General features: G+C 41.1%; 1 protein-coding gene across 3 annotated transcripts in view; it reads left to right on the forward strand.

Moving 5' to 3' along the window:
- Window positions 1-15,887: 15,887 nt before the first annotated feature.
- The window catches only part of SCAF4 (SR-related CTD associated factor 4), a 47,859-nt gene continuing 37,002 nt past the window's right edge, over window positions 15,888-26,744 (forward strand). For all 3 annotated transcript variants that reach the window (XM_082304416.1, XM_082304417.1, XM_082304418.1), the window contains exon 1: window positions 15,888-15,999. In XM_082304416.1, coding sequence (XP_082160542.1) covers window positions 15,970-15,999 — 30 coding nt within the window. In that variant the 5' untranslated portion in view covers window positions 15,888-15,969. The remainder of the gene's footprint in view (window positions 16,000-26,744) is intronic.

A 26,744-nucleotide genomic window follows, 5' to 3' on the forward strand; every position in this document is an offset into this window, starting at 1 on the left:
CGCTAACCCAAGCATCTAAAAATCATTACTCATGCCTCCAAAGATCATGAAGCTGACTTGAAAATAAATCTTCACTCTTTTTGTCTTTCCCTTCTGGTTTCTGGCTTTTTTTTTAGTGTTGTACAGGTCATTTAGTCTAGCCCTAAGCATATGTGATCTCCCAAAGATTTGTTTACATAGGTAATCCATGCTCAAATGAACACTCCTGTTTAACAAAATCAGACTAGTCCTAGTGAGGAAGTTTTACAAATTAGGCCCTAAATATGTATGGAATGACCAAATCCATTTTGGGTGTAGAAAGTGCTATTTACAAATTTTCTGCAGAGAGGTTCCAGTCAACACATCCTCGTAAGTCCTCCAGTGGGAAACTTGAAGCCAGTTCCTGCTGGGTCCAAATAAAGCTTTTACGTTTTTTTGCTGGTAGACTTTCTAGAGAAACAGAGGAAAAAAAAAAAACTACAGATAAAAAAACAAAATAGTTCTGGGTTTGTGTATTTACATGATTACAGCGTCACTCAAAGATGCGGTTGAATATGTCAGGTTATCAGGTTGATTATTACAAAACCCAGTAGGTTATTCATTTCTGCGCCTGTTTCTATAGCAAACACATACTTTCTCCCTTGAATCAGCACTGATTTATCCACCTGGCTGATGAATGCTAAGTACCATGAAAGATTTGGCAGGGAAGAGGAATTACTCCTGAAAACCTCGGCTTTGGTATCACTTTCAGACACTGCTACTCCCTGTCTGCTCTTAACGTAAATGGCCAAAAGAGATAATGTGACTGAGGCACTGGGTGGGTATCTCTGCCTATCAAAAATGACATCTTAGTCCATTTTAAAAATGGCCCATCAATGCATACACGAAGGAAAAACAAGAAGTAGTAAAGAAAAAAAGCTGCTAAATGATCAGAGTATTCTGCACTCCTGTAACCCCATCTGGAAAACTGCATCTGGTTCTGCTCTCCACAATTCAAGGAGTAAGTTGGTAAACTGAAACAAATTTGGAAAAAGAGCTATGAGAGTGAGGAAAGACCTAAATAATACACTTAAAAGGACCAAGTTCTTCCACTGTAAAGCCTAGCAAAGGGAGGGGGTGATTGCTCATTGTATGTCTAAGTATGAACACAGGCTCACAGACAAAGCTATAATGAGATCCAGTGGCTGGGAGCTGAATCTAGACAAATTCAAGCTATAAAATAAGACACATATTTTTAACAGTGAGGGTAATTAACCACCACAGCAACCCAGCGAGGCATTATGGCAAAGTCTCCTTCTTTGGAATTCTTTAAATCAAAATCAGATGTTTTTCTACAAGACATTGTATTTCAAACAGGAAGAAGCCTGATGCTGTGTGTCAAACAGGAAGGCGGGCTAGAGCACTGCAGTAGCCCATCTGGCATTACGAACCATAAACTAGAATTATTCTTTTGTAATGAACCAGATTCTCCGGGGAGAATCGAGAGAAAGTTTTGCCATCGGAATCTGAAGTTACGCTGTTGGAACAGGGAGAGTGGAAAGGTGAAGCAAAGCATCATTTATAGGGAGAGACGCTATCTTTTATTCAATCAGCTGATACAGTTTGATCAGCTTTCACTAGGTTGTCTGGAGTTTTTTCCAGCTATATCCATCCATCTAAAAATATTTTCTCTCCTGACAAACCCAGCTTCACTTATCGTGGAAGATGATTGAAGGACTAGTCACAAGCTTGTCATTAGGAAATGCAAAGGGAGAGAGAAGCAGACTTACAATGAAGATGAGAAGAAGCTGCAAAATATGGAACGGTGAAGGACAAATGGGACAGAGTTGTGTTTGTGTGATGAATCCAGGGATATATTTAAATACCTAGTGATTAGGTACACAGTCAAAATGCAGAAATTCTTGGTTTATTCATTACAAAAGGTGCTGAGCTCCTGAGTGTGTGTGGAATTTGGCACAAAATATTAGAAAAGTGACAACAGCTCAGTTGCTTCATCTACCTTTCAATTAGGGACATCTATCTCATTTAAGGAAAATAAGAGATCTAACCACTGATGACCTTGTGCCCTTCTTCTCTTTCCTTACATATATTTTGTACGGCATTGGGAAGGGCCTGGCAAATCAGCTGCTCACCCTCTCAACCAAGTAATTGAAATTTCACAAATTTCACAAATCCACAGATGCAGTGACTTCTGTAAAACAAACCATCAGAGCATGGAAAAGAGTTAGCTGAGTGGGCAAAGAGATAAATGATTTACAAAGAGAAAACTACTGATAGCTCCATACAACATAAGGCATGCCTATTTTTTCCGAGGCAGACCTTTCCCGTACCTGTGTTATATTGTGTGAAATTCCTAACTGTTGAGAACAGAGCCTATCACAGCTTAAAATTGCTGCGCTGGTACGAGCCATCAGTAACAAGCTTGATTTTGCAGGAATGTTCAATTGCAGGACCCAGGGCGCTTCCAGCTGCTTGCTGGCCCCTGAAGGACCAGAGATGGAGCAGGAGAAGCGAGTGTGATGAGTGTCCAGTCATACTTATCATCAGCAAGCCCCTCACATATACATCAAAGTGTTTTACTGTGCCAGACAGTCAACGTGGGTATGAAAAACCAATCAACTGACTGACAGACAGTGAAAATTATGTAGCAAGAAGATTATAATGAAATACCTTGTTATTAAGTGCACTGCAGCATTATGAATCACTTACAGTTATGATATAAGTACTCCTTTAGTCTGTCCCCTAAAATACAATAATACAGGATAAGAAATAAGACAGAAAAAATAGATCTTTATCTTGAAACAAATAGAACAAGTAGTTTTAAGTGAAGCAAAGCCATACATAAATATATTTAAAGCATAATATTAAAAATTAGTCCATTCTTCCAAAAGTTTATTTTTAGAAGTAACCCTAGCAATATTAACAGGATGATTTTTATATATAAGCATTACTACTTAACAGGGTTAAAGGTTTGGACTCTCAATAGCCAAGGTTTTATCCAATCAATGCATCAATAATGACACACAAATGTGTCATCCTGTGACCAGATTAAAGCCTAGTTTCCTCAAAACACAAAAATATGTACAAAAAACATAATTACGTGAGCTTCATTTTTTTAGTAGTCTAAATAAAATGCTAACAAACTTCAGGGTCATGCAAAGCACAATACACGTATCTTCACAGTCCATGCCAAATGTATCTCATTTCCAGCTGGTTCATTTCCAAATAGTGTAATATAAAAAAAACACAGAACAGTTCTAAGAATCTTTCCAAAATGTCAGAAATAATTCCTTCTGAAGTATGTCTCAATCACTACATTTGAGTAAAATAGCTAAGTAAAAAATCTTACTTAGAACTACATGTATTCAACATTCATGTTTCTAACTATACCTGTATGCTTACAAGATATTTTTCCTAGAATCCACTGTAAAGTTACCTATATTTTTTTCACATCTTTCATATTTGTGGATATAGATTAATTACAGGAGAACAGAATAAAGTAATGAATATATTGGGAAAATATCTTTCCAATGTATGGTTCTCATCACAGAAAAATCCCCAGGCATGTAAACATTAGGAAAATTAAACACATGCATACACATGTGCAGGACAAGGATCACACTAATGAAGGCAGTGTGGCTGCAGCTAACTTACCACTAGAGACCTTGCAAATATATTAAAATTAAAAGACAGTTATTAATTTATTCTGGTTTAACTTTGAGATAACATGTTTTATATATTATGCTTCTATTTATATACCCACTTACATGGTATGTCAACAGAAAACAATGCACTGATCTCAAATAAATAATTCACTTCGGCTAATACATGAAGAATGTTCCTTACAGAAACCCCTTAGTCGTACTCCAGAGTACAAATGGCACCTCTAGAATTACAAAGGATATTGAGAATGGCCTGAAAAAAGATGCGACAAGCCAGAGCCCACTTGGAAATGCCAGCCAAAGTGCTTTGCTCAAGGAGATGCTTGGCAGTGCTGGGGAGGGAAGGTAGCTGGCCCACGGGGCACTCTGCGGTCCCCGTCACTACAATGCCAACCACTGCTTTCCAACAACACTCTTCTGGTTTGGAAGAAAAAAAAAAAACAGAACCAAACAGAAAACCAAACAAAAAATCCCTCTGCTATGAAAGAGACTTTTCAAAGGCAGGTACAGCCATCAGGTACTAAATTGCCATTGACAGTCAATAGGAATCAACTGCCTAAGTGCTACTTCTGCCTCTGAAAATCCACCCTGAGGACTGTGCTACCACCAAAAGGACAGCCAGAGAGTTTAACCTTTACCCAGAAAGGTTTCCTTACACACCACAAAAACACACTTAGATTTCACAAGTGTCTGAATTGCCCATCTACTGACCCAAAGGTTTTTATGTGACCTTCTAACTTTCAGTTGCATATATGGGCTTGTCACACAAATCTTTGTCCACGCTCTTATTTTCTGTCCTTGAACATTTTTATGTTTTCTGCAAGTGAGGACGACCTCATGACACTTATATCCTGTTTCTGTCAATATTCAATTCTTACACACTACCCAATACCAAACAACACACAGTAACTCACTTGAAGCAATACCAGAGGCAAGAGGTAGGCAAGGAGAAGGCTGGTTGCAAACAGCCACATCACCAACTACAGCTGGCACTAATTCCTGCATATTAATATCATCTGAAGAAAGGGTCATGCAAATTGCTGTTGGTGGTTGGTCGCATAGCAACAGCAGAGCAAGCACAGAAACCTAAATATTGGCAGGCTAGAGAGCCACAGCAAGCTCTCAGAAGGCAAGATAGTACAAATACATAATTAGTCTGCAGAGGAACAGGACAAAAATAGAGAAACACTGCTCTTTTTAACAGGAAATTAAAGATGAGAACCCTGAAAAAATCCAAATGGCTTCTCTGCTTCCATGAGATGCGGGAAGGTTTAGGGCTAAACACCGCGCACACCTGTGACTATGGATGAGCAGGGCTGCACCCGGCCAGGAGGGCGATGGAGGGACTCTGCAGCCACCCTCCCACTCCCACGCTGCACGTGGAGCTGTGGGTGATATTACTGGGTGGGTGGCACTGGGACATCTGACAAGGGTCCCTCCCCCAGATGCCCGTCTCACCTCCGCCACACACAGACCTGGGCACAGACAGAGCACATCATGTGGCCGTCTAGTTCCTGTGGACTTCTGTGGGACACAGTTTTCCGAGCGCTTTCATGGCCTTAGGAAATGCTTTTGCATTTGTAAGTCTCTGCTGCTTTTTGAAGAGAGCTTTGAGTCTGCCCTCAAGAGTAAATTTTGCCATCCCTGTGAACAGCAAGTGTAGCTGAAGGGCATCCTCCAGAGTTTCTAGCACCCTGTAGGTGTTACGATGCAGGTGAACGTGCTACTGCTCAGGCCTGGGATGGCTGCCTGTAGTACCTCCACAAAGTAACCAAGGATCACTCTGTGTTCACAGTAGGGTTTCAAGAGTGCCCTTCAACTATTTTAGGTACTTCAGCAACCAACAAACCACTTTCCTAACTAGAACATTCTGGTTGACCCAGCAAAGTACATAGGCTGAACTTCCACCTCAGCCACGGTGACAGGACACCTAGGCACGCTATGTGACACACTGGAAGGAATTTACGCTGACAACAAACAGCTTACTGCTTTTCTGCAGAAAAACTCAGGGCTTTCACATGCAGACCTGATTGACGAGCACTCTGCATGAGCGAGCACTAACTTCACATGCACGCAATCGGATTTTTTGTGTATCAACCTACATGTTTTGTAGGAGGCTATGTAATTAGCTAAAAAATTCACCTCAACAGTATATTGCTATTTTGATAGACTTAATTTCAGTTAGTGGGTTCAGAAGCCATTTTTCTCTACCCAATGAAATGTAAACATACCTCATAAGAGGCAGACTCAAATACAAACTGATACGCATTGATGTTTCACATCCTCTTGTTTTGCAATGGACTGCTTAAGGTCCTTGTTTCATAAACACTAATCCACCTGGGACCTCAAAGTGAGCAGTGACTTCTCCTGAGAGGCACCACCACCCACACCTGACAGAAGGGGTGCCACAGCCAAGTGGCTGAGCAGCAGCACAAGGATGCTGTAGGACAGCTACAAAGAGAAGCCAGGTCTCCTGACTCCCACAGTACTTTACAGCCAGATCTCAGTTATGTGCAACTCGGGCTCTTACAACACCCCTCTCTTCATAGTACTCGAGTTTTTTTAGAGTAGCACATGAAAAAACATACCCATCATATAACTTGTTTTCTCTCTTTAAGTAGAGGAAGATTCACACATTCAGAGTAACATTTATTTTGGCAGGGTTTGCTTTGCTAATTATTTATATTTGAAATAACTGTATTTCTACTTTGCCAAAAAAACCCAGTGAGTTTTGCAAATGAAGCGTGTAACAGTTCAGGTAACAGTTCATGGTCAAAGGCGGCATGGTATTACACAGGCATTTAGTAGCAGGTATACTCACGCTGCCAAGAGCTGCTTGAAGCCTATGACCCGTGCAGTCAGTGCAAAACAGCAGCAGGCGGCTTACATCTCACTGCCAAGCACCTGCAGCTATCCAGTCAAAGAACTACTGAGACCTGGTTTCCACACAAAAAAAATAAATGAAAGCATGCAGTCTGGATAACAACTGTGCCTGGTTTCAGCTAAGACCCTGTTCTGGACCATCAGTGAGCCAGGACTCCAGCACTTACACTGCAGCCTCCCCGAGGCCAGTTCGGACACAGCCAGCCAGCCCACCCCCAGTGCTCCTTGCAGTCTTTCCTCCTTTCACAGCTCATAGTCTTTCATCTCCTGCCAGTGGTCAAGTATTTGACATTGGCATACAATCGACAGCAGAGGTATTTTCCAACCGCTTTCCTTTCCCAGACTGTCGATTGCAGTCTTAAGTCTTCGTAAGGCCCAGGAGCCAATTCAATTGCTTAGGGGCTTAGCACTCGGACGTAGATCTTAAAAGACTGGGCTGCGGTTTCATATAGCTTAGTGTGGCCTTCAATCACAAAAACTATCACCAGAGCCAGGGGATGAACCATCCTCTGCAACAGTCCTTCTGCATGCAACATAAAAAAATAATCTGGTTGTTAGTGGCCATGGTGCAGTATGCATATGTGCGTGTATATATATATGTTAAAAATACATATCTATATAAAATACATATATATAATGATTTTCCTACCAAGAAACATCTTATGAAAATGTAAATGAAGTATGTTTTCAAGTTGTTATCAAACTTAGTTTTCTGCCTCAAACAGGACTCACAGGCTGGGGAAGTTTGGATGCAAGCTGGCACTCTCCACTACAACGCTTACTGGTTTTAGAGAGAGCAGAGCAAGAAGTCTGGAAGTAAACCCTAAAAATAAATCCGTGATAAAAAAGGTAGTGGGAAGGCAGCTATGGGCAACAGCAGGCGAAAGGGACAGAAGGTCACAAAGGGTCAGTGACTTTGGCTGTTAGTGTGATCGACTGATATCATCAGACCCCCGGCAGACCCTGCTAAAGGTTTATTCAAAGAGCAGGGCTGTAGGGAGGCTGGATCGCAGCTCTATGAGTGCGCTACAGGCATGAGTCCAGGGATTTTAGGCAGCACTGCCCCATGCACAGCAGGCCAGACAAACCACTCTGGTTTCTGCTCCGATTTAGATGGGCCCCATGATTTTGCACAAAAATATGCTGACAGCCTTGGGAAACTGCCTGGATGAATTGCAGCCACTTCATATCCTACTCCCACAATCCCCTATGGGCAAAGTCAGTGCACCATCCCATCCAACCTGGCTACACAGAAGAGCTGTATTGTTTTAACAAGATTAGTTTAGAGCAATATCCCTGATGTTTGACAAAGTTATAGTGGGATAAAAAGGCTCATGCTGGGATGGCTTATCACAAATGGGTATGGGAAGTTAGTTGTGCTGGAGAACAGCACAGCTCAGTCTCCATGAAGGATATAAATACCATAATGTGGGGAGGAAGGGCAAGCAGAAGTATGATACACATAGGTGATAAAGCTATTTCAGTGGAAAATCGTCTTTAGAGCAGGCTTTCACATGCAGCACAATTCTCAGCTGGAACAGAAAGAAGTGCTAGAAACTGCTTTTAGATTATTCTCTTTAACAAAAAAAAATCCCAACAAACCAACAAAAAAACCCCAAAAACCAACAGACAGGATTTTTGTTCAATGGTTGCTTTTTGAATTCAGGGGCATATTAGATCCTTATTACTGAGTAAGGAAATAAAGAGTTTCTATGTGGAGTAACAAGTTCCTGGACTTTGTTCTCGAATCTGTGCCCCTCATGTGCTACGAGATCAAAGTTATCTTTTATCCTGCGAGTTATCGTTTGCCCAAGATATTTACTGCCATTCCACAAACGCAATTTCAGCGAAGATATATTAGCCTCATTTACCCCTTCTTAGTGCGTACATAAGTGCCATCTTCTGGCCACAACAGGGACTGTACGAAAAGTGGTAAAATAAAAAAACAAAACCAAACCAATTTTAAATCTGAGGAGTAAAGTCTGTGAAGAATTATTTGTTCTAGAGATAGTAGTGGACAAAGAACAAGTGCCTACAGATTTAATGTGAAGAAATTTCATCTGGAAGGTAAAAGCTTCTCCCTAAAGTTCAGAGCCACCACATTTGCAAGCATCCTTCTAATGTTGGTAGAGCGGGGAACGATATACACAAAGCTCTGCTTTTCGGTGCATCTTAATCAGATATTGTCATTCGCCTCAGCTGGAAGCAGCTGCAGCCAGTGGCCCAGAAAGTCCTTCTTATCCTGTGTTCCCAAGATCAACACGCTGAAACCTGAAAAGCTAAATAGATGCCACAAGCGAGGGTTGTGCCACTGGTACTTCTCAATAGTACCAAGGAAAAGCGTTCAAACCTTAGGGCACTTTAGTAGAATTTCAGAGAACCTGACATTTGTCACCCCTGTACTGCGTTGTTGGGCTGCAACAGCACAGAACCCTACTCAAAATATGTACCCGAATCAAGCGAATCTCAGCAATCTGTCCATGCATCTCCCATGAAGACTGAGACGCCTACCTATTGCCACATTTTATAAACTTAGGCCTAAGAATTGTTGCCTCTTGCACAGGATTTCTTTCTCTTCCCTCAAGTATAATCTGACTAGAAATTTTTGCCAGTATGTTGCACAAACAAAAATGCTTAAAAGTTAATTAGTTACACATTTCTTCTTAAATACTTTGTGGTTACATCCTATAGTAAATCAAGTATCACTGCTAGTGCCCAGAATTCTATTGCACCGCGTGACACTTAGCTGCCTTAAAATCCCATCTTCTGAAGTAGTGACTACATGACAACTACATGAACATCTTGATGTTTAAAAAAACCAAACCAAAACAAAACACGACCCTTAACTTTCTCATCAGCATGAAGAAGAAACACCAAAAAAGCTAACTTCCAAAAGCTAGAAAGCAAATCATTACAAAACACATCTACTCTTCTTGGTGATTTTTAAGTCTCGCTCATTACAGGGGAGGAAAAAAGGACTGAACATATTTTATATTGTCTATGTCAGGCATGCAAACAAGGCACTTTAACACAGGTTCAATAGAATGGGTTATGTGAACACAGATTATACAATATACTGCAAACAGATTATACACGAATAGAAATCACTTTAAAATCCAGAACCCCTTTTGCCCTAGATAATACAGGGAGGGAAGGAGAGAGGCTAAAAGGAACAATAGGCAGCTATTTATTGTTTCTGTGCAAGATGTTTGGCACAAACTCCTTTGAGACCTAAAGTGAGCTTGAGGGGTTTTGTGATAATCAGGAAGGACAAAGCTCCCAGGGCTTCTGACCTACTGATGCCAGTAGGAGGTTAAGCACAGAGTAAAGGAACTGAGACCTGCAATAATGTATCACCAAAACTCACTGAAACCTGTGGAAGATTTATCCCAGTGAAATTCAGAAGCACAGAACTTAAATAAGGACATCAAGGTTTGATCCTATTTAGAACTGATTTTGCAAAATAGATGTCAGTGCTAGAAAAGGGGAATGTTCCCAGGTTTTACTCACAAGAAACACAGTAAGCTGAAAGCTGGTTTCATAAAGATAGCGTTTTCTGCTTCTGTTGACTGTGTAATCTGATTTTTTTTCTCCTAAATAAGCAAGCAAACACAGAAAACAAGAAACATAATTCCTATTCAGTTGGACACAAACAGTTTTTTGCTTTTTCTCACCTCACTTATGGAGGGCACAGGAAAAACCCTTTGAAGTCAAATTTCATTTAATCCAAAAATAAATATTTTGTTTTAAAATACCTAACAAGAAAGGGGATAAAGAATTAGGACCACAAAATTACCAGAAAGAGGCAGAGGTTCTACAAGTGGTAAACAGTTTCACATTTCTAAAGTTTTTATTGCTATTGGCTTACACATGTGCCTAGAAATTAACTTAAACTCCAAATGGTGGCTGCCTTAGACTTGCTGGCTTTTTTTTTTTCCCCCCAAATGATTCACTAAAAAAATGTCATTTGTGATTCCTAATTAAAAAAAAAAAAAAACAAACAAAAACACAAACAACTGGCTTCCTATTGTGCAGGTTTTCTAAAGGACTGAGTAATTAATTTTAATGTGACAATGTGAACACATTTGTTACAGTTTTCTTATAAAACCCATATTGTGCTAAACAGACTATTAACTGTAATCATCTATATTTCTGTATCTCTTGCCTTGCCCTGTGTCCTAAATTCCGTATGTTCACATATCTCTTAAGCCACAGTTAAACACTGAATTTTCAAAAGAATTAGTCTTTGTTTAATGGCTGTTAGCTCGCAGCAGTCTCTGTGCCTCTGATAGACAGCAGGAACAGAAGTACCACAGTATTACCAGAGAAGGAAGTAATTTCTGACACACTTTGATCTTCAGTCTTGCACCTACAATAAAACCTTGTCTAGTCTCATAATCTTGCCAGCCTCCACATCAGACCAGAAGAGGCTGGTGAGATAATGATGGAGGAGCAAAGCAGAAAGCCTGTTCTCATGTGTTTTCTGGCAAAACCCAGTCTAGATTGCACAGAAAACCTAAACGGCAGTTTGTCTTCCACCAAGTTAATATTCTATCCTGTAAGCTTTCAAGTGTAAAACCTCCATTCATTTAATAAGGAGTTGCAAAGTGAGCTCCTTATTATTATTATCTCGCTGTACGATTTGGAATCTCTGTAAATACTTGGGTAATATTTCAGATCCACTGGAGGCAGGGGATTAGTGGGCAGTCCCATTTCCATACAGTTATCCGAGATACTTTGTTAAAGGCAGAGGTTTCCTCCTGTCTGCAAAATATTAAGACAAATGGTTACCCTAAGCATCAGATATAGACAAGACACACACTCAGTGGTTAGATATCCATCAACAGCAGTTTTAGGTATTCTCTCATCAGCAATAGAAAAAAAAAACCCCACCACTCAAGTATTTTTTTTAACACTAAAGCCAAGTATACAGTAGTAAAATTATGGCAGAGCATAAATATCTAAATGCTTACAACAGACAAAACTCAAATTCCCACTGCTCCAACTTGCCTCAATAAGTAGTTCAAAAGTAACGCCCTGGCCAGAAAGAAGTATTTTACACCACGCTCAAATCTTGGCATTCATTGAGAACACAAGAGAAAGCCCCACATCTAGAATATCTTAAGTGCGAACATCAGATCCAGCTGTCTGCATCAGAGGGCTGCCCGCAGAATCACCTTATTTCACTTTGGTCACTTTATCACTCTAACAGCGCAAAGGGAGAGTCACCCTCTGAGGTGACCAGCTGTTAAACTTGACAAGGTTTTCTAGGTTAGAACCCAGGACCTTAAACTATACCCGAGTACTTCCCCTACAGTCTTAAGTCACTCAAGTCAGTAATACTTGACTTTACAAACAGTAAAAGAACAGATGAGCACCCATAAGCATCAGTTTAACTCTCAAGTACAGAATCACGGTGCCAGGCCTACAAGTTTAATCCTGCCAGAGTACAAACAGCGAGGGAAAGACAAACTTCCCTCAAAGACCTATTGATTTCAGGGATCAGATTTTAGTGTGGCCTGCATTTGATGCCAACTTTTAGAGAACAACAAGTAAATCTCTCTCTGTGGTGTGAGGTAGACCTACCCAGAGTGCCAATCGCATTGCAAATACTTATAAATCGTGGTAAACATAACAAGTATTACTTTAATAAAGAATATAAAGCCACAGCAATATACTGAACATTGCAGGAAAAACAGTTTTGTCTTTCTATAGAACACAGGATTCCAGGAAATTGTAGTCAAAAAACCAAAGCTGACCCATAAGTTAAATTACACCAGTAAATTAGAGAGTGATAACGCGCAAGCAGTAACTAGTCCTTATCAAATGAGTCAGAGAAACACTGATAGGCAGACACAGATAATCAAAGAATAGGGAATACAACATTTTTACAGATGAGTGCTGTCAATCATTTTCTTTGTCAATAATGATGCACAACGCTAATAATAATTTAGGGGACTGAGCAAAGTTTAGGATTCTTAACATCTTCAAAGATCAAGACTTAATGTTACTGCAAGAAAAAGTGACAGACCTATCATTACGTACAACTCTTCAAATGCTTAAGCTAACTGAAATTCAGTTAAACTTGTATTTCATTATGTACAAAATGACAAGGCCTATACTCAATTCAAAAACATTTCAGATTTCAACAAGCTTGGATAAGACTTGCACATGTATTTCATCAGCTGGTACAAAGACAAAAAGAATCATTACATCAAGTAACCATAATTTGTTCTCAACAGCAATTTCCATACATTGGTGTGCCCATTTATTGACCATCTGTCAGAAACAGAAGTAAGCAAGCTGAACAAACTAAACCCATACACCAACACAAGTCAAAACTGTTAAACATAAGACATATGGAATAATATGGAACAATATTTTAAAATGTGTGTTATATGAACAATAAGGATGATACTAAATGCTCTATGAGCCACACTGGATTGCATGGTCTTTGAGGCAAAGACCATCCTTTATATCGTACAAATATATAACACAATGCTGGGCACTGTACACCATTTATTTATACAATGCCTAATGTCGTTATAAAAGCAACTTTAAATAGTAAACCCACTGCAAGCTCGAGTACCTGTAAATGTAAAATTGACAACAGCATAATGAAAAGAACATGCTTTTCATTAAGAAATTATATGATTGTCTCCTCTCTCTATAGGTAGTCATAATACAATATAAGCAATGTCAAATTTTACTTCAAAATTACTGACCATATTATCTTGAAGCAGATCTGCTTTGAACAGCAAAGCCATAGCCTAGTAAAACCCAGACGTAAGTCTAAAGCTGCAGTAATTAACCTACTTCACCCTATCCAACCCCCAAATCCTAACATTCAGTCCCTGAGGAATCGGAATTTAATTCTCAATGAACAGAAGTTGCCAGGGATAATTCTACAGTCCCTAAGGATTTGTCTATATTGCAGGCGGAACCAGGACACAACCACACCAGATTTTTGCTTGGTAGGGGAATGGGCATAGAGCTTAGCGCAGCAAGATAAGCACTAACACAGCCAGCCCATCAAGCACCAAGACACTGCAGCTACCAGCACCTGTACTAGACAATTCTGAAACACACCTGGGTACACCTACGTTACTTCCTGCCCCCTGCAGGTTACATAAAATCCAGTTATGCACAAAATCTGATTACAAACATGCTACAAAAGCAGATTTTTTACAAATAAGATTCATAATAAAACAATACCATAATAAAACAATGCCTTTTTATTTAACACTCAGTTTTTAGAGAAGTCACTGCTGGAACCTGTAGTGACACTCTCTGAAATGCAAATATATAATATAAAAAAAAGCCCACCACCTTAAAACTCCCAAATTTAATGTGAACTTCCAGCACCACTGGCAGCCTTTCCTGTCCTGGGAAGGCTTTGTTTTTCTGTACTCCATATAAGCTACCAATGGTTTGTTGAGAGCTGCATTTGTATTATCAAGTATGTATTGAAAGGAACATAATGTCAGGTACTCAACATTATAGAAACAGGTATCACCATTTAACACCTAGGTTTCAAACCTGAATTAATCACCAATGCAGGAAGTCCCCTCTCCCTCCCTAAGCCAAGAGCCCTCAAAGAAATCATTCTTACTTCTCAGAAAGCTTTTTAGCTGATACAAGAACTGGACAGACATAATTTGCATTTTTTCAACCTCTCACCACATGTGCCAGTTCTACCTTTGCTGTTCATATTTTTCAGGTGGCAGAACAAGCTACCTTTTGTGAATTTTTGGACAGTGACATGAACAAGAACAGTAATAAAAGCTACATATGAAGTAATTTACCATGTTGAAACTGAAAAAAAAAAAATCACAAAAAGTAAAGACATTGACACTAGATGACATCTGGAAGAGCTTTCCATTTGCTACTAGAACCTATTTTAAAAATTCCTCTGAATATCAGCCATGTAATCGTACATAAACTCCTCCTTATTCATTTCATAATCTGAGTAGAACAAGAGTTCCTGTTACTGTCAACTTTCTTTGAATTTCAAAATATTTGCTTTTAAAGAGGGCTAATTGCTGGAGAGCCATATATTAATAACAGGGAGAAGAGACTCCCTAAAAGTAATCTGCATTTGATTAACAACTCAAACACCAGGCACAGTTTAATAACAGAATGCAAAATAAAGCCAAATACACTTTCTGTGAGATTTCTGTAACATTCTGAGTTTCTTCTTTCCAATTTACTCCCTTGCTGATGTACTGGACTAGAGCTAAACAATGAAATTGTAAGTTAAACACTAACATTTTGGACATACCATATCATACAGCACTCTGCAAACCTCAAATTGCTATGATTTGACACTGATACCTAGACATTACTAGTGTACTTGACAAATGCGCTCTTTAATAGATGCCAATAGCCCACTCATGTCCTTAAAACTACACTTTGAAGCACACATGCAGTTTTCTCATGACCGTTAGCTGCCACTGTTAGCGTGAATGTAGTCATTGATGAATTATCTTCTTCAGTGGTGCTAAACACTTGACTTCAGTTTTGCTCTGTTTTATATTTAAGCAAGCAGCGCTGTTTCCTCCACTGTGACGGTATTGGCCATGCCAGGCATCAAACACACCCCAGTACCGGTCCTTCCCTCTGTTCAGAGCGGGGTTTAGCGTGCCCTCTGTGCCACCTGTGAAACGCGATTGCAAGGGATTAAAAAAAACAGCAATTTTTAAGTGTGAACACGGAAGTGGGCGTCTCTTCCCCCCCCCCCCCCCCAGCACCCCGCGGCTCCTCGGCCCAAACGCACACACTGAGCCGCAGCCCCTCCAGAGAACCGAACCGAGCCCAGCCAGGCTCGGCCTAACCCATCCAGCCCCAGCCACCCCAACAAGGCCACAGCAGCGACGGCCTCCCCTGAGAAGCAGGAGCCGCAGAGCCTCCTAGCTCCGTCCCGACCCCGCTGCCCACCCGACGGCTGACGAAGGAGGCCACCAGCCCCCCGACGCCGCCACGGCGGGCCCTGAGCCAGCCAGGGGCGGCGGGAGGGCTTTATCCCCGCCATTTCCCCTCCCCGGGGGCGGGGCCGGCGCTGACATGGCGGGGCCCGGGGAGTAACCCGGCCCCGGGTCACGTGGAGCCCGCGCCGCGCGCACTCCCTCCCCCCCCCCCCCCCCGCCCTTCTCCTCTCTCCTGTGGGTGGCGCGGGGCCGGGAGGCCTGCGCGATCCCAGGGTGCTGTGCGCGGCGTGGGCTCCGCCATCCCGCTGGGAGAGACGGTCTGTGCCGGGGCCCTGCCAGCGAGACGCCGCACCGAACGCGCGAGCGAGGGAGAGGGGAGAGCGCGAGCCCCGCCGCCGCCGCCGCCGAACGGCCATGTCCGCGCGCAGCCCCTGAGCGGGACCGGGCTGCCCCTCCTCCCCCTCCCCTCCTTCCCTCCCCCGCGCGGGCGCCCGCCCGCATCAGCCGCCGCCGCCAACATGGAGGCCGTGAACGCCTTCAACCAGGAGGTGGGAGCCGGGGAGCGGGGGGAAGGGGAGCGCGGGGCGGGCGGGGGGCCGCGGCGGGGCGCGGGGGGGTGTCACGGTGGCCGCCATCGCTTACCCCCCCCCAGCCCGCCCTCGGCTTCCGGCTCTGGGCCGCGCGGGCCCGGTGCGGCGCCGCCGCCAGAGGCCTGCGCTGGGGAGGGCCCGGGCAGCGCTCGGCCTGGCTCGGCCCGGGGCCTCCCGCCGGCCCGAGGGGCGGGGGGGGCGGGCGGGAGAGATCGGGTCTCCTGAGTAAAATGGAGGCGAGCGAGGTCAGGCCCGCCGCCGCGGCCGTTGCAACGGCCTGGAGCGTTCCCCGAGCGACGCCGCAGCCCGGGTTCCCGCACGGGCCGGGGCGAGGGGGGGTCGCTGAGGGGATCCTCGGGCTCCCCTCTCCGCCCGCCACCAGTTTCTTCCTCGCCCCGCTGGAGCGCGTCCGAGCCCGGATCCCTGTTACAAGGCGTTCCCAGTGCGTGCGTGTTGTTAAGGAGGGGGAAGCGGCGTTTCAGGGCGCGAGGCACTTTTATTTCCTCGCCGTGGTTTGGCGAGGGACCTGCCATGTGAACGGGCGGCGCGTAGGATAGGCTGGAGGCTGAACAGCGAGAGGGAGAAGTGCAAGGGGGCTTCTCTCTCTATAGACACGACGCCTGGGGATGGGACTCGGGGATCGACCCCAACGCTAGGGACATGGGAGGTAGGTTGGAAAGCATAAGGCATTCGGTCTCCTTTCATGGTACACAGAAGGTCACTGTCGTCTTCTGATGGGTTCTTTTTGATTCCTTAGTCAGCCAGTCGGAACTGGGAACAAAATGGACCGTGATTGTTTTTTGCATAATATATAACGAAATACTCTAGCTTCTACTTCATGTAAAGTTTTTGACACATGACTTAAAATGATTCTTAGATTAGGTGACGCTCCCGCCTCAGTTGACAATTTGACTTTGGCAGATCCTGTATAGGCTATAGAACGTGCATATTCTCGTTGCAGATAATCAGTTAAAGCTAAGCCACAACCTTTTCCAGAATGTTTAATACGTTTTGAAGGTTAGGTTGCTGTGCATGTTTGCTGAACAGAAACAGGAAAAATGGCAGACTACTCTCATGTGATGAAGTCATGCTGTGTAAAGTTCACTCTCTGCAACTGCTTGTCGTACACACACACACCTGAAAATCTACACATCCTTAACAAAATTATAGAAGGACAAACTGAAAAGTAGATAGCATACGTCTCCTGTTAACGGTTTTATTTTTATTTATTTGCTCCTGTTACGGGTGTATTGTGCTGTTTTGAACCAGTGGTATGGAAGGGTACAAAGCAACCTTCCCAAATACGTTAAAATAGAATGGCATGCATGCGGCATTTTGAATTTTCCTGTAAACAGAGAACAGAAATATTCTTACCTGCCTAAATATAAACAGAAGTTCTAGCAGATGATTGCTTTCACGTCATTCATTTCAACATGTTGGTACCTGATAAAACTTAATCGTACAGAAGGCGCTTAGTGTTTCTCAAACAATAAAACCCACTTCTTTTGCTGATCTGGTGGTGAAAGCGTGCGTGACTTTAGAATGAAAGCAGTGTTTCTTGGTATTCTGTGACTAAGCTCCGTTTTAGAAATGGGCATGTTTTATTTCATACCTCTTCCTCTCAGATGTAGTAAAAGCGTGATGTTTTTGTTTGATACAATCAGAAATACTGAGTGAAATTCTGATGGCTGGCTGCTGAAAGGTAGTAAAACACTGGATTTCATTTGAACATCAGTTATGGGGAAGAAAACTATACTTGCTAAAATCCCTGTTCTGCAATAATTTGTACGCACGACTAGTTCCGTAGGACTACTTACGCGTAAAGCTAGCATGTTAATAAATTCTGGCTTTGTGTAATTACTGTTCTCAGAAGGTGTGTTTGTGATATTAGAAGAACATGAAATCCAGTTCTTAAACTGTTCTCTTAACTTTCCAGCATGTGTTGCCTGAAGCTGTGCATGCAAAACAGTACATGCTAAAATAAAGTGTGAAACATCTCAAACTTTTTGGAGGAGGGTAAGATTTACAGTCAGATATTGTTCCATTTATGGGCTTTCTCAGTGAAAGCGGAGAAAGTGAAAGAGCTGTTTTACAAAAGGTCTCAACGTTATTCACAGAATGGTGGGAATAGCGCAGGCTAGTGAGTGTGTGTGAGAACTCATTTTGTCTGTAAGACTGTCTCATAATGCATAGACGTTGTGAGGACTACAGAGGTACCAGTCTCTGTTCACTGAATAGTTAATTATTTTATTGGGAGTGGAACAGCTTCAACAGCAAAGATTGGGGTATCTACAGAATACCCTGCAGGTCAAGAATTCCTGAACTTGCTGGCTGTACAATACCATTGTAGACAGAGAATTGTTGTTTTATAATGGCAACTTTAACTGCAGCAGCCATGAGTTTTGTGCCGGACTTCCCATGTATGCTAGGGGTGATGTGCTTCTGGCTTTACTGTCACATCTTCTGTGGAGGTGGCAGCTGTTAGCTCTTTGCCAGTCTACAGGAAGGAGGAGATGCCACTTATTGCTTCAGGTGATATGATTATTTGGCATTTTTTGGGGTGGGTTTACTGATTACAGGCGTTTCTTGAATGGTGGGAGGTCCAAGGTCAAATCACAGCTGTAAATTAGGCATCCTCTAAGCTATTAGGTTGGTATCCTCTTCTCGGACAGAAGAGCTTAGGGAGGAAGAGAAAAGCACCAGCAACACTTTTATTTATGCAATTTGCACCGTTTTGTTTTGGCTGAAGCTGTTCACCAAGTCCAGTAGAAACCATTAGTAGTTTTGGCTGACTTAGGTTCCAGTTCTACTCGGAAGATCAGTTTCTGCCCTTTAGGTTATAGGCTTCTGACGGTATGTATGATTACGTTGCAGTGAAGTAACAAGTTTCTGCCTGTCAGGTAATTTTGATACATATGTGATCTTAGCTGCCCATCTGAATTGTGAGGTAAAACTTAAATATAGAGGTTTGAGCTAGCACGTTGCACTTAGCAATTGTGGCAAGCTAGGAAAGAACACTTAGAGCCACTTAGTTTGGCTCTGGCAATGGGTGGTAACTTACATGGGTTGCATAATTTGATCATGTTTGATTGTGTTGCCCATTCCCTTAGTCCTGTTCTTTGTACCTGTATTTTGAATGTAAGTTTACCAGGAAATGTGCCTCTTAAAAATTCTCATTTTTCTACAGGAGCAAGCAGATTTTTTGTATTGACCAAACACGTTTGCTGCTTTATTTTTATCCAGCTGTGCTCTGAGCAGATATTACCAACTGAATAGGTGGGATTTGACAGTTATGTAGTATAGTGTATTTTCCCTGAGGAAATTAGTTCAAACTGTATCCTGGAAGAATGAGTTAGAATTCATGTACTGTTAGGTGTATATGTTGTGTTAAATTAATAGTGCAGCGTAAGTAAATCACAAAAGGTAGCTTGATAATGATGCAAAACTTCGTTATGCTTTTAAGAAAAGAAGTAAACATTTTTCTTGGGGGGGGGGGGGGGGGGGGAACAACAAACCCAAACCCACACATCCACCATGGTTTGTAAAGGTTTTAATCCTTGTCATGTTTTAATTTAGGAGATATGTGGTTCCTTTTCTTTAATCTGAAAAACTTGAGGGATAGTTTACTGGTTATACAAGTTAGAAATAGAGATTTCTTCACAGTCTTGCTGCTGGAAGTAGAATAAAGTCAAGTTTTCTATTTTGTAATCTTATATTTGTATTGAGTAATGCAGTATATTCACTTACTCGTGTGTCTCAGGTTGGTAATAGTTAATCTGTACCACCGAAACAATTGATATCTCACTTAAGCGTGCCTAGATTACAAACAGGATAGATATTTTATGGGCTGTTTCTTTAAAGCTAGAGCTGCAGCTTTCTTCTTTACTATTTATCCATATTCAGTGAACTGGGCAGTTATATTTTTGATCTAGTATAGCTATCTTATGCTAATGGTAAGGCTTCATTTTGCATGTTCTATTAGAAACTTGCTCCCTGTTCTTCCCCTCCCCTCTCCAGGTCCTATAAATAGAGGTTAGCAGGATATCCTTCACAGTGGTTCTTCAGCAGTTACTAGAACTCATGAACCCCAGTTAGCTTCCCTCTGTTGTATGGCAAAGCAGCAAGGAAACAACTACCAGTATCTGTGGTTGGAGGAAAGATTAATGTATTCTTTTGTGCATTTTGGCACCCTTTGTCTCTTTAAGAAGAAAGCTGCTACCTGTTGTAGCTGCCTAAAATGATCCTCATATTCCAGTAGGTGCAATAGGCTGTATTTTCAAGTCAGTGCTGCCTCCCATGTGTCCTGGGAGAGTGCTTAAGCAGCAGTTCAAATGCTCTTTGGGTGGGGTAGAGGGGGAGAAAGATAGGAGAGTGCTACTGGAGTTTTAGGGTGAATTTAGTTCTCTTTTTAAACTGTGAGACCCAGACTGAAATTATTGTATAAGTAGTGTGCAGCTCTTTTGGGATGGAAGTTGCTTTGTTGCTTTTATGACTGTATCACGTTAATTGAAGGGTCATCATTGCTGTGATCCTGAAAGAGCTGTGTCTGTTGCTTCTGGTGAAGTATTTCCAGGAATATTGAAAACTGTGCTTTTCTAGTAGAGATTCTTGGTAAGAGAAGAAATGAGATGAACAGCTTTTCGGGAGACATGCTGGACTTAGGAGCACAGCACCGATCCTAAGAGGCAGATAAGTTTCAAAAACATTTGCATAGAAAACACAATTCTATTCTGTGTACTTTTGTGATGTCATTTTCATATGAGTGTCTTTTGTAGAGGTGTTTCTCCCCGGTGATTCAGAATTTGTGAATGGTCTTTCTAGGCCACAGAAATAGCTTAGTTGATGAAGTACTATTTAGCTTCATTGCCTGGGGTTCATATCTGGTCAAATTTAAATCTCACTTTATTTTCCAAAGAATGTAGCCTGACAGCCATGAATTTTACGGTGATCTCTTGCCTTCAGCAGCACCTAATATTTGGTATGCTTCACAGCTGATGGTCAAGAATTTAAAACTTATATTGAACCTCTGAGACATAGCTTAGTGACAGAAGTTTAGTAGACATCATTATCTTTCTCCTTTTCTTAGTAGCTCAAGGAAGAATGGGGACCTGAAGAGGGAAGGAAGCAATGAGTTTTACAAGGGAAGGAAAATGTATGTGGCTAACAGATTTTCTTTGGACCCACGTGTTGTGTTTTTGGGTTTTTTTTTTGTTTGGATTTTTTTTAAAAACATCTGACCTTTTAAAGATCTCATCATGCATTAATAGTAACGGTGTTTTATTAACAAAGTAGTATGGCATCTGTGCTTGCTAGTTGTGTCTTCCATCATCCTTTTTTTTTCCTGTAGGCACATGAACAAATAACTACAATTATATGTCTATAAGTGACTTGTAGTTTCGCTGTGTTGGGTGGTTTCTAAATGCACAAATAAAATACATGCCAAAAAATAATGAATGAATGTACAGAGTACTGACTGTCCTATGTGTGTATGGAGCCTGCTTAGAGAAATGTTCTTGGACACATAAGACTTGATGAAATTGTTGAGGGCGTGTTAGACTGCTCTTTGAAAATTGGAGTAGGGAAGATGGAATGAGAGTATTGTAACAATGACCTGAGTGCTCAATATCCACTAAACACTGTGTTTCTTTCAGTCGATCGTGCTTCTATCTGTGCTGCTTCTTTTCTGTGGGTTTTATTCAGTAAGTATATAAAATGGAGCCGTACCTCTTTATTTGTAAATAAAGAGACCTTTTTATGGCAAAGAGAGCAAAGCCAGGGAAGTCAGTTCAAGTCTTAAAAGGTATTTTTACCTTCCTACTGTGTTATCTCATGCTTAAAACAGATAAATAGACTTAAGATCATACATCAAGCTCGAGACACTGCAAAGGATATAAGCCTGATCTTTTTCCGTCTCTGCCAATGGGATAAGGCTCACTGGATGACAGTGTCTCACTTCTTTCCTAGTCGTTTGGAAAGTGTATGAGTTGCCTTTTTTCTCTGACCATGTGTCTTATGTTTTTCCCTTGGCACCCCTGTTCCTTCTCTACTGGCATGCGCATATCGCTGTCTGTTTTTGCTTTTCTTGTAATGATTTCAGTAACAAAGTAAAGCTGATAGCATTCCTACATTTCAACTTGCTCTTGTTCTGAAGACATGCTGTGCCCAGACATGCTGTCTTTTTAGGACTCTAAGGTAAGGCTGTGGGTAAATTTGAAAATAGTGATTCTCCCCTTTGCTTCAAAACTCCATAGTTCTCAGGTTTCTGTGTAAAATAGCCCCTCAAAGGGCATTAATTGTAGAATGGCAGAAATGAATAATTTGCTGCTTGAAAGACTGAAAACTAAAGGCCATCATTCTATTCCTTCTCCCGTTATCCACCCCTCCCTGTACACCTCACCCAGGGTTTATGAACTGGAGCAGGTTCTACAGTTTGAGTTGGAAGGCCTTCTTAGATCATTGCTGCCACATGTTTTCTATAGTACTTCTGTACTTGACATTGAATTTTAATTTGGGCGTGGTTACTAGCTCGCTCTTTAAATAGCAGGCAATATGGTTAGTCTCCCTTTTGTTATCTGCTATGGTTTAATGAGTGGCTCATCTATGTTACTTAATTGCATTTATTAGCCTGAAAATGAGCAGGTGATTTTTCTGCCTTTGAGGTTCTTGGCTTTATAGATATTTTATCCTGTACTTCTGTACTGTTGTGAAAAGTACGCAGAAATACTCTTGAATCGATATTTTGTGTTATGGTGTGAGTTTAGTAGGCTCTTTAATACCTCCACATTTTTGTAATACATTGGTTGATAAGCAACAAAGAAATGATTCCTTTTAAAAACGCGGTACTTTTTAAAACATGTGCAGCTACAGTGCACAGACTTTGAAATATAGGGAGGGAGGTTCCGGAAATGTTCGGAAATTCTTAAATTGAAATTGTATCCTAAGCTAGAGCTTGTGTAAAACAAAAGTGTAGTTTTTTCATACTACTTTCAACAGGTGAGACTATTAGAACTGAAATAGGAAAGTTTTTCTTGTGACCTTTGCCTTAATGATTTTGATGATGTTTTGTGGCTAAGCCTTTCTACTAGTTTTTCTACGTTAGTTTTTCCTTGTGTATGAAAGAATCCACGCAGACAGGAGACAGTTCTTCTTAAACTATTGAAATTATCAAAACTGAATAAAGATATAAGTCTTGAATAGTCCTTAGATCAATTAGCTCTGACGTAAAAATAGTCTCACTTCATTTCTTTTCCTTTGCTGTCTCTTGCCCTATGGTATCCCCCATCCTAGTGAACAGGATACCCTGGTTGGTTTTCATTGCCAAATGAAAGGACTGGGGGCAGTGGGCAGTAGAAATAGAGGCAGAGCTAAACTCCTGCATTTTTCTTTAGCCAGTGGTGTCACTATATGGGGAAGGAAGGTAGGGAACAACTAGGAGCTGTTTTTTTCCTCCAGACATCCAGTTATGGTTGGTAAAAGCGGCAAGCCATTTCTAGCAGGTCAAGCTTTACAGGGCAGAGCATTCCAGGGACAGGCTCCTGTTGTGAGGCAGTACATTGGAAACACTCTGAAGCTGCAAATTACTGTTGCCTTTGTTACATCCATCGCATTTCTTTTATTTTTTAAATAAAGTGTAAGTTTTTGTGTCTGGGTTGTTTCTTGAGCTGATCATGGTGCCCTTTGAGGAATTATTGGAAGGACGATCCGCTGAAAATAGTTGGTTTTTTTTTTTTTGAATATATATCGGTTTAGGAAATGTGTATGAAAGAAGATGCAAGTCTAATTGAACATATGCAAATGCAAAGTACATGGGCGTCTTACTGAACAGTTTCCCCTTCTAACAGTGAAAATCCATGAGGAACCAGTAAGGTTGTTAAATTTTAGATTTACCCGTCTTTAAAACATGGTTTTGACACATGTAACAGAAAATTAAATAAAAATCAGCTTTAAAATAGTCATTTGGTATTCTAAAATCTTATGAAAATTTAAAAAGGCAACAAAGTTTTGATGCGCTATTCCAAGAGATAGTGATGGGGGTGTGTGTGAAGAGAGGGCAGAATACATATATAGAGAGAGTCACACACACGTATATATGCATATACCTATATGTATATATATGTATGTGTGCATATATATTTGTATGTACAAATATTTGCATGTTTCAGCTGTAGTTCATCCTGAGCTGGAAATATCTGTGTGTACTGACCTCATTGCTTTTACTATGTTTTTGTTGCTGTGGCCCAGAGTGCTGTCTGTAACAGCAAAGGAACAATTTACAGTGATCCACTCAATCCTGCTCTTCCAAAGCTCTTGTTTATTTCTGCCTTAATAGCCTAAGTTTCAGCCTCGCGTGTTCTTCAATTAATGACTTATCCAAGCTACTATATTCTTTATTGCATCCTCTCTGGCTACTTCAGTGTATCTAGCCGGTTTCCCTTTTCCCTGCCCCCTGGCACTTTCTGTCTTCTTGGATTTTTTTTTTTTCTTTTTCCCCTGGTTGCAATGTTGTTCTTGGGATACCTTTTAAGACAATTGTTTTTAATTTTTGCTGCCGCTTGTTTATTGTCATCTTCTGTCCTGCTTTGAGCTCTCCCAGTTTCCAGTTGTGTTCTTGAAATACAAACACTGAAGCGCTGCTCTCACACTGGCTTCTTTGTTCTTGTTATATGGGACTGGCTCTTTTTTCTGGAGGACCAGTTGCTTCTTGGTGTGTAAAGGAAAGGATATGGAGTGCCTGTCTTAATGTTGGCTCCTTTTTTCCTCCTTCATCTCATTTTTCGAGCCTTCTAGTGGTTTGTTTGTGGGTTCCTTGTTGGTGCGTGTTGGGTTTTGGAAATTTTTATTTTTTTGGCTTTCATTACCTCCTAAAACATATTTTCCTGAGTTTTAATAATAGCACTGACTTTATTCATCAGGAGTCTTTGCACTTATTCTAAAGAAATATAATCCAAATTTGAAATCAAGTTTTTTTTAAAAAATCAAGTCAACTCACAGACACCTCGCTCCTTCTGTCTTTTATCTGACAGTTTTTATTTGTCCGTACTGTGATTTCTCAGCAAGCAGGGATGTTAGCTGAAGTACGTCTTACAGCTTGAATGGCTTTAAAAATCAAACATTCTGGCACTAGAACTTGTCTTTTATGGAGATTAGTAATGAAAAATCATGGTCTTGACTTGATTTTGATGGAAAAGGTATTTGGCAGTGGTAGCACTGTCTTGAAGGACAATTTTCCTTCTTTCATATCTCCTGGAATAGGAATAAAATTAAGAAAGTGAATACCTTCTTGCCTACTCTTTGTATTTTATTGGTGTAAGGCTTTCATTTTGTATTGGTGAAAGTCTTGTTATCACTTTACTGGCCTTTAAATACTTGGCCAAATTTTTTTATCTTCTGCATTGTTTTTTTTGCTTAATTGAGACAATGGATAAATCTGTGTAAGTTGGTCACCTCACAAGTATCTTGGAACTTTAAATTAATAGAAAAATAAGAGATAAATTTTTAAATGACATCTTACTTTCCATGACACTGTCAAAGGAAGATACTTTTATTCTCTTATTTTGCTTTGGGGCAAATAATTGATTACATTTTTGGCTAGTATTCAAAGGCTCTATTTTTTCTTTATTGTGAAAAGCAAAATCAAATTATGTAATGCAAACCCATTTTTTTCTATGATTTGTGGGGAATATTTCAAGGTAAAAATGATTATGTGTGTGTAGGAAATGTTGAAGATCTCAGTGGTTTTTTGCACTATACAAATCATGACAATATAATGATTCTGCCTTTAGTAAGCCACAGCTTAAATAGGAAGTTAAATTTATGGGAAGAATAGAAAATAATATTTAATGAAGCAGAGCACCTAACCATTAGCTGTGATATAGAAGGAGGAATTAAAAAGTAGTACTAGGATGTCCTGGCTTCTCCTTCTGCTTGGAAGATGGGAAAGAAGATTGGAGAAGAGAGGATGGTCCTGACAAGCTAATGTGGGTTATGCTTCCAGGTCTAATGACTAGTAGAACAGAAGTGCGCACAGTGTGCCATAAAAACATAGTGTAGCATATGGTGTAGTTTTTGCAACTGGTTATTTTACAATGTGAAATTAAACCAGCAGTTTATGGAGTATATAGAATTCACTGTAGATCCAGAGTGGGCACAGTGGTCTCGAAAGTGGTGAAATGTGCATTGGATTTTGGTGTCTTCTGGTGTGCGTGCATACATGCTTATGAGTGCCAGACTGTAGGACTGTTATTAAAAAACAACCCCCCCCAAATCTCTTATTTCCATATTCTCTTAAAATGCTCTACAGGAAGCAAAGTACAATAAGAACGTCACGCTGTTCAGGTGGTGCTGGGGTCCTGAGGAAAATGTATCCCTCTTCTCTCAGCTTTCTGTGTTCAGCCCTTCACGGACGTTTCATCAGCTCTTGCAGTTCTGTGTGCAAGTTTTAGTTTCTCTCAGTTTCTGAAATGTGATGCTAATACTTGTTTTCAGAGTTATGGTCAATACTGGAAGACAGAGCGGTGTCTTTTCTGAATGTCTAGGTTCAAGACTTTTTGAAAGTGTTTTGTAATAAATTTCCTCACACATGAGATGTAAGTCATGGTGATGCTATTTGTGAAGATGAAGTTTAGGGGTTTTTTGCTTAGAGTCACGCTATCGGGTTTGAAGAGCTGAACATCCTACCTGTATCCTACATGTTTTGAATATAG

This window comes from Platalea leucorodia (assembly GCF_965183815.1).
Source record: "Platalea leucorodia genome assembly, chromosome: 2".
NCBI classification, from domain to species: Eukaryota; Metazoa; Chordata; class Aves; order Pelecaniformes; family Threskiornithidae; genus Platalea; species Platalea leucorodia.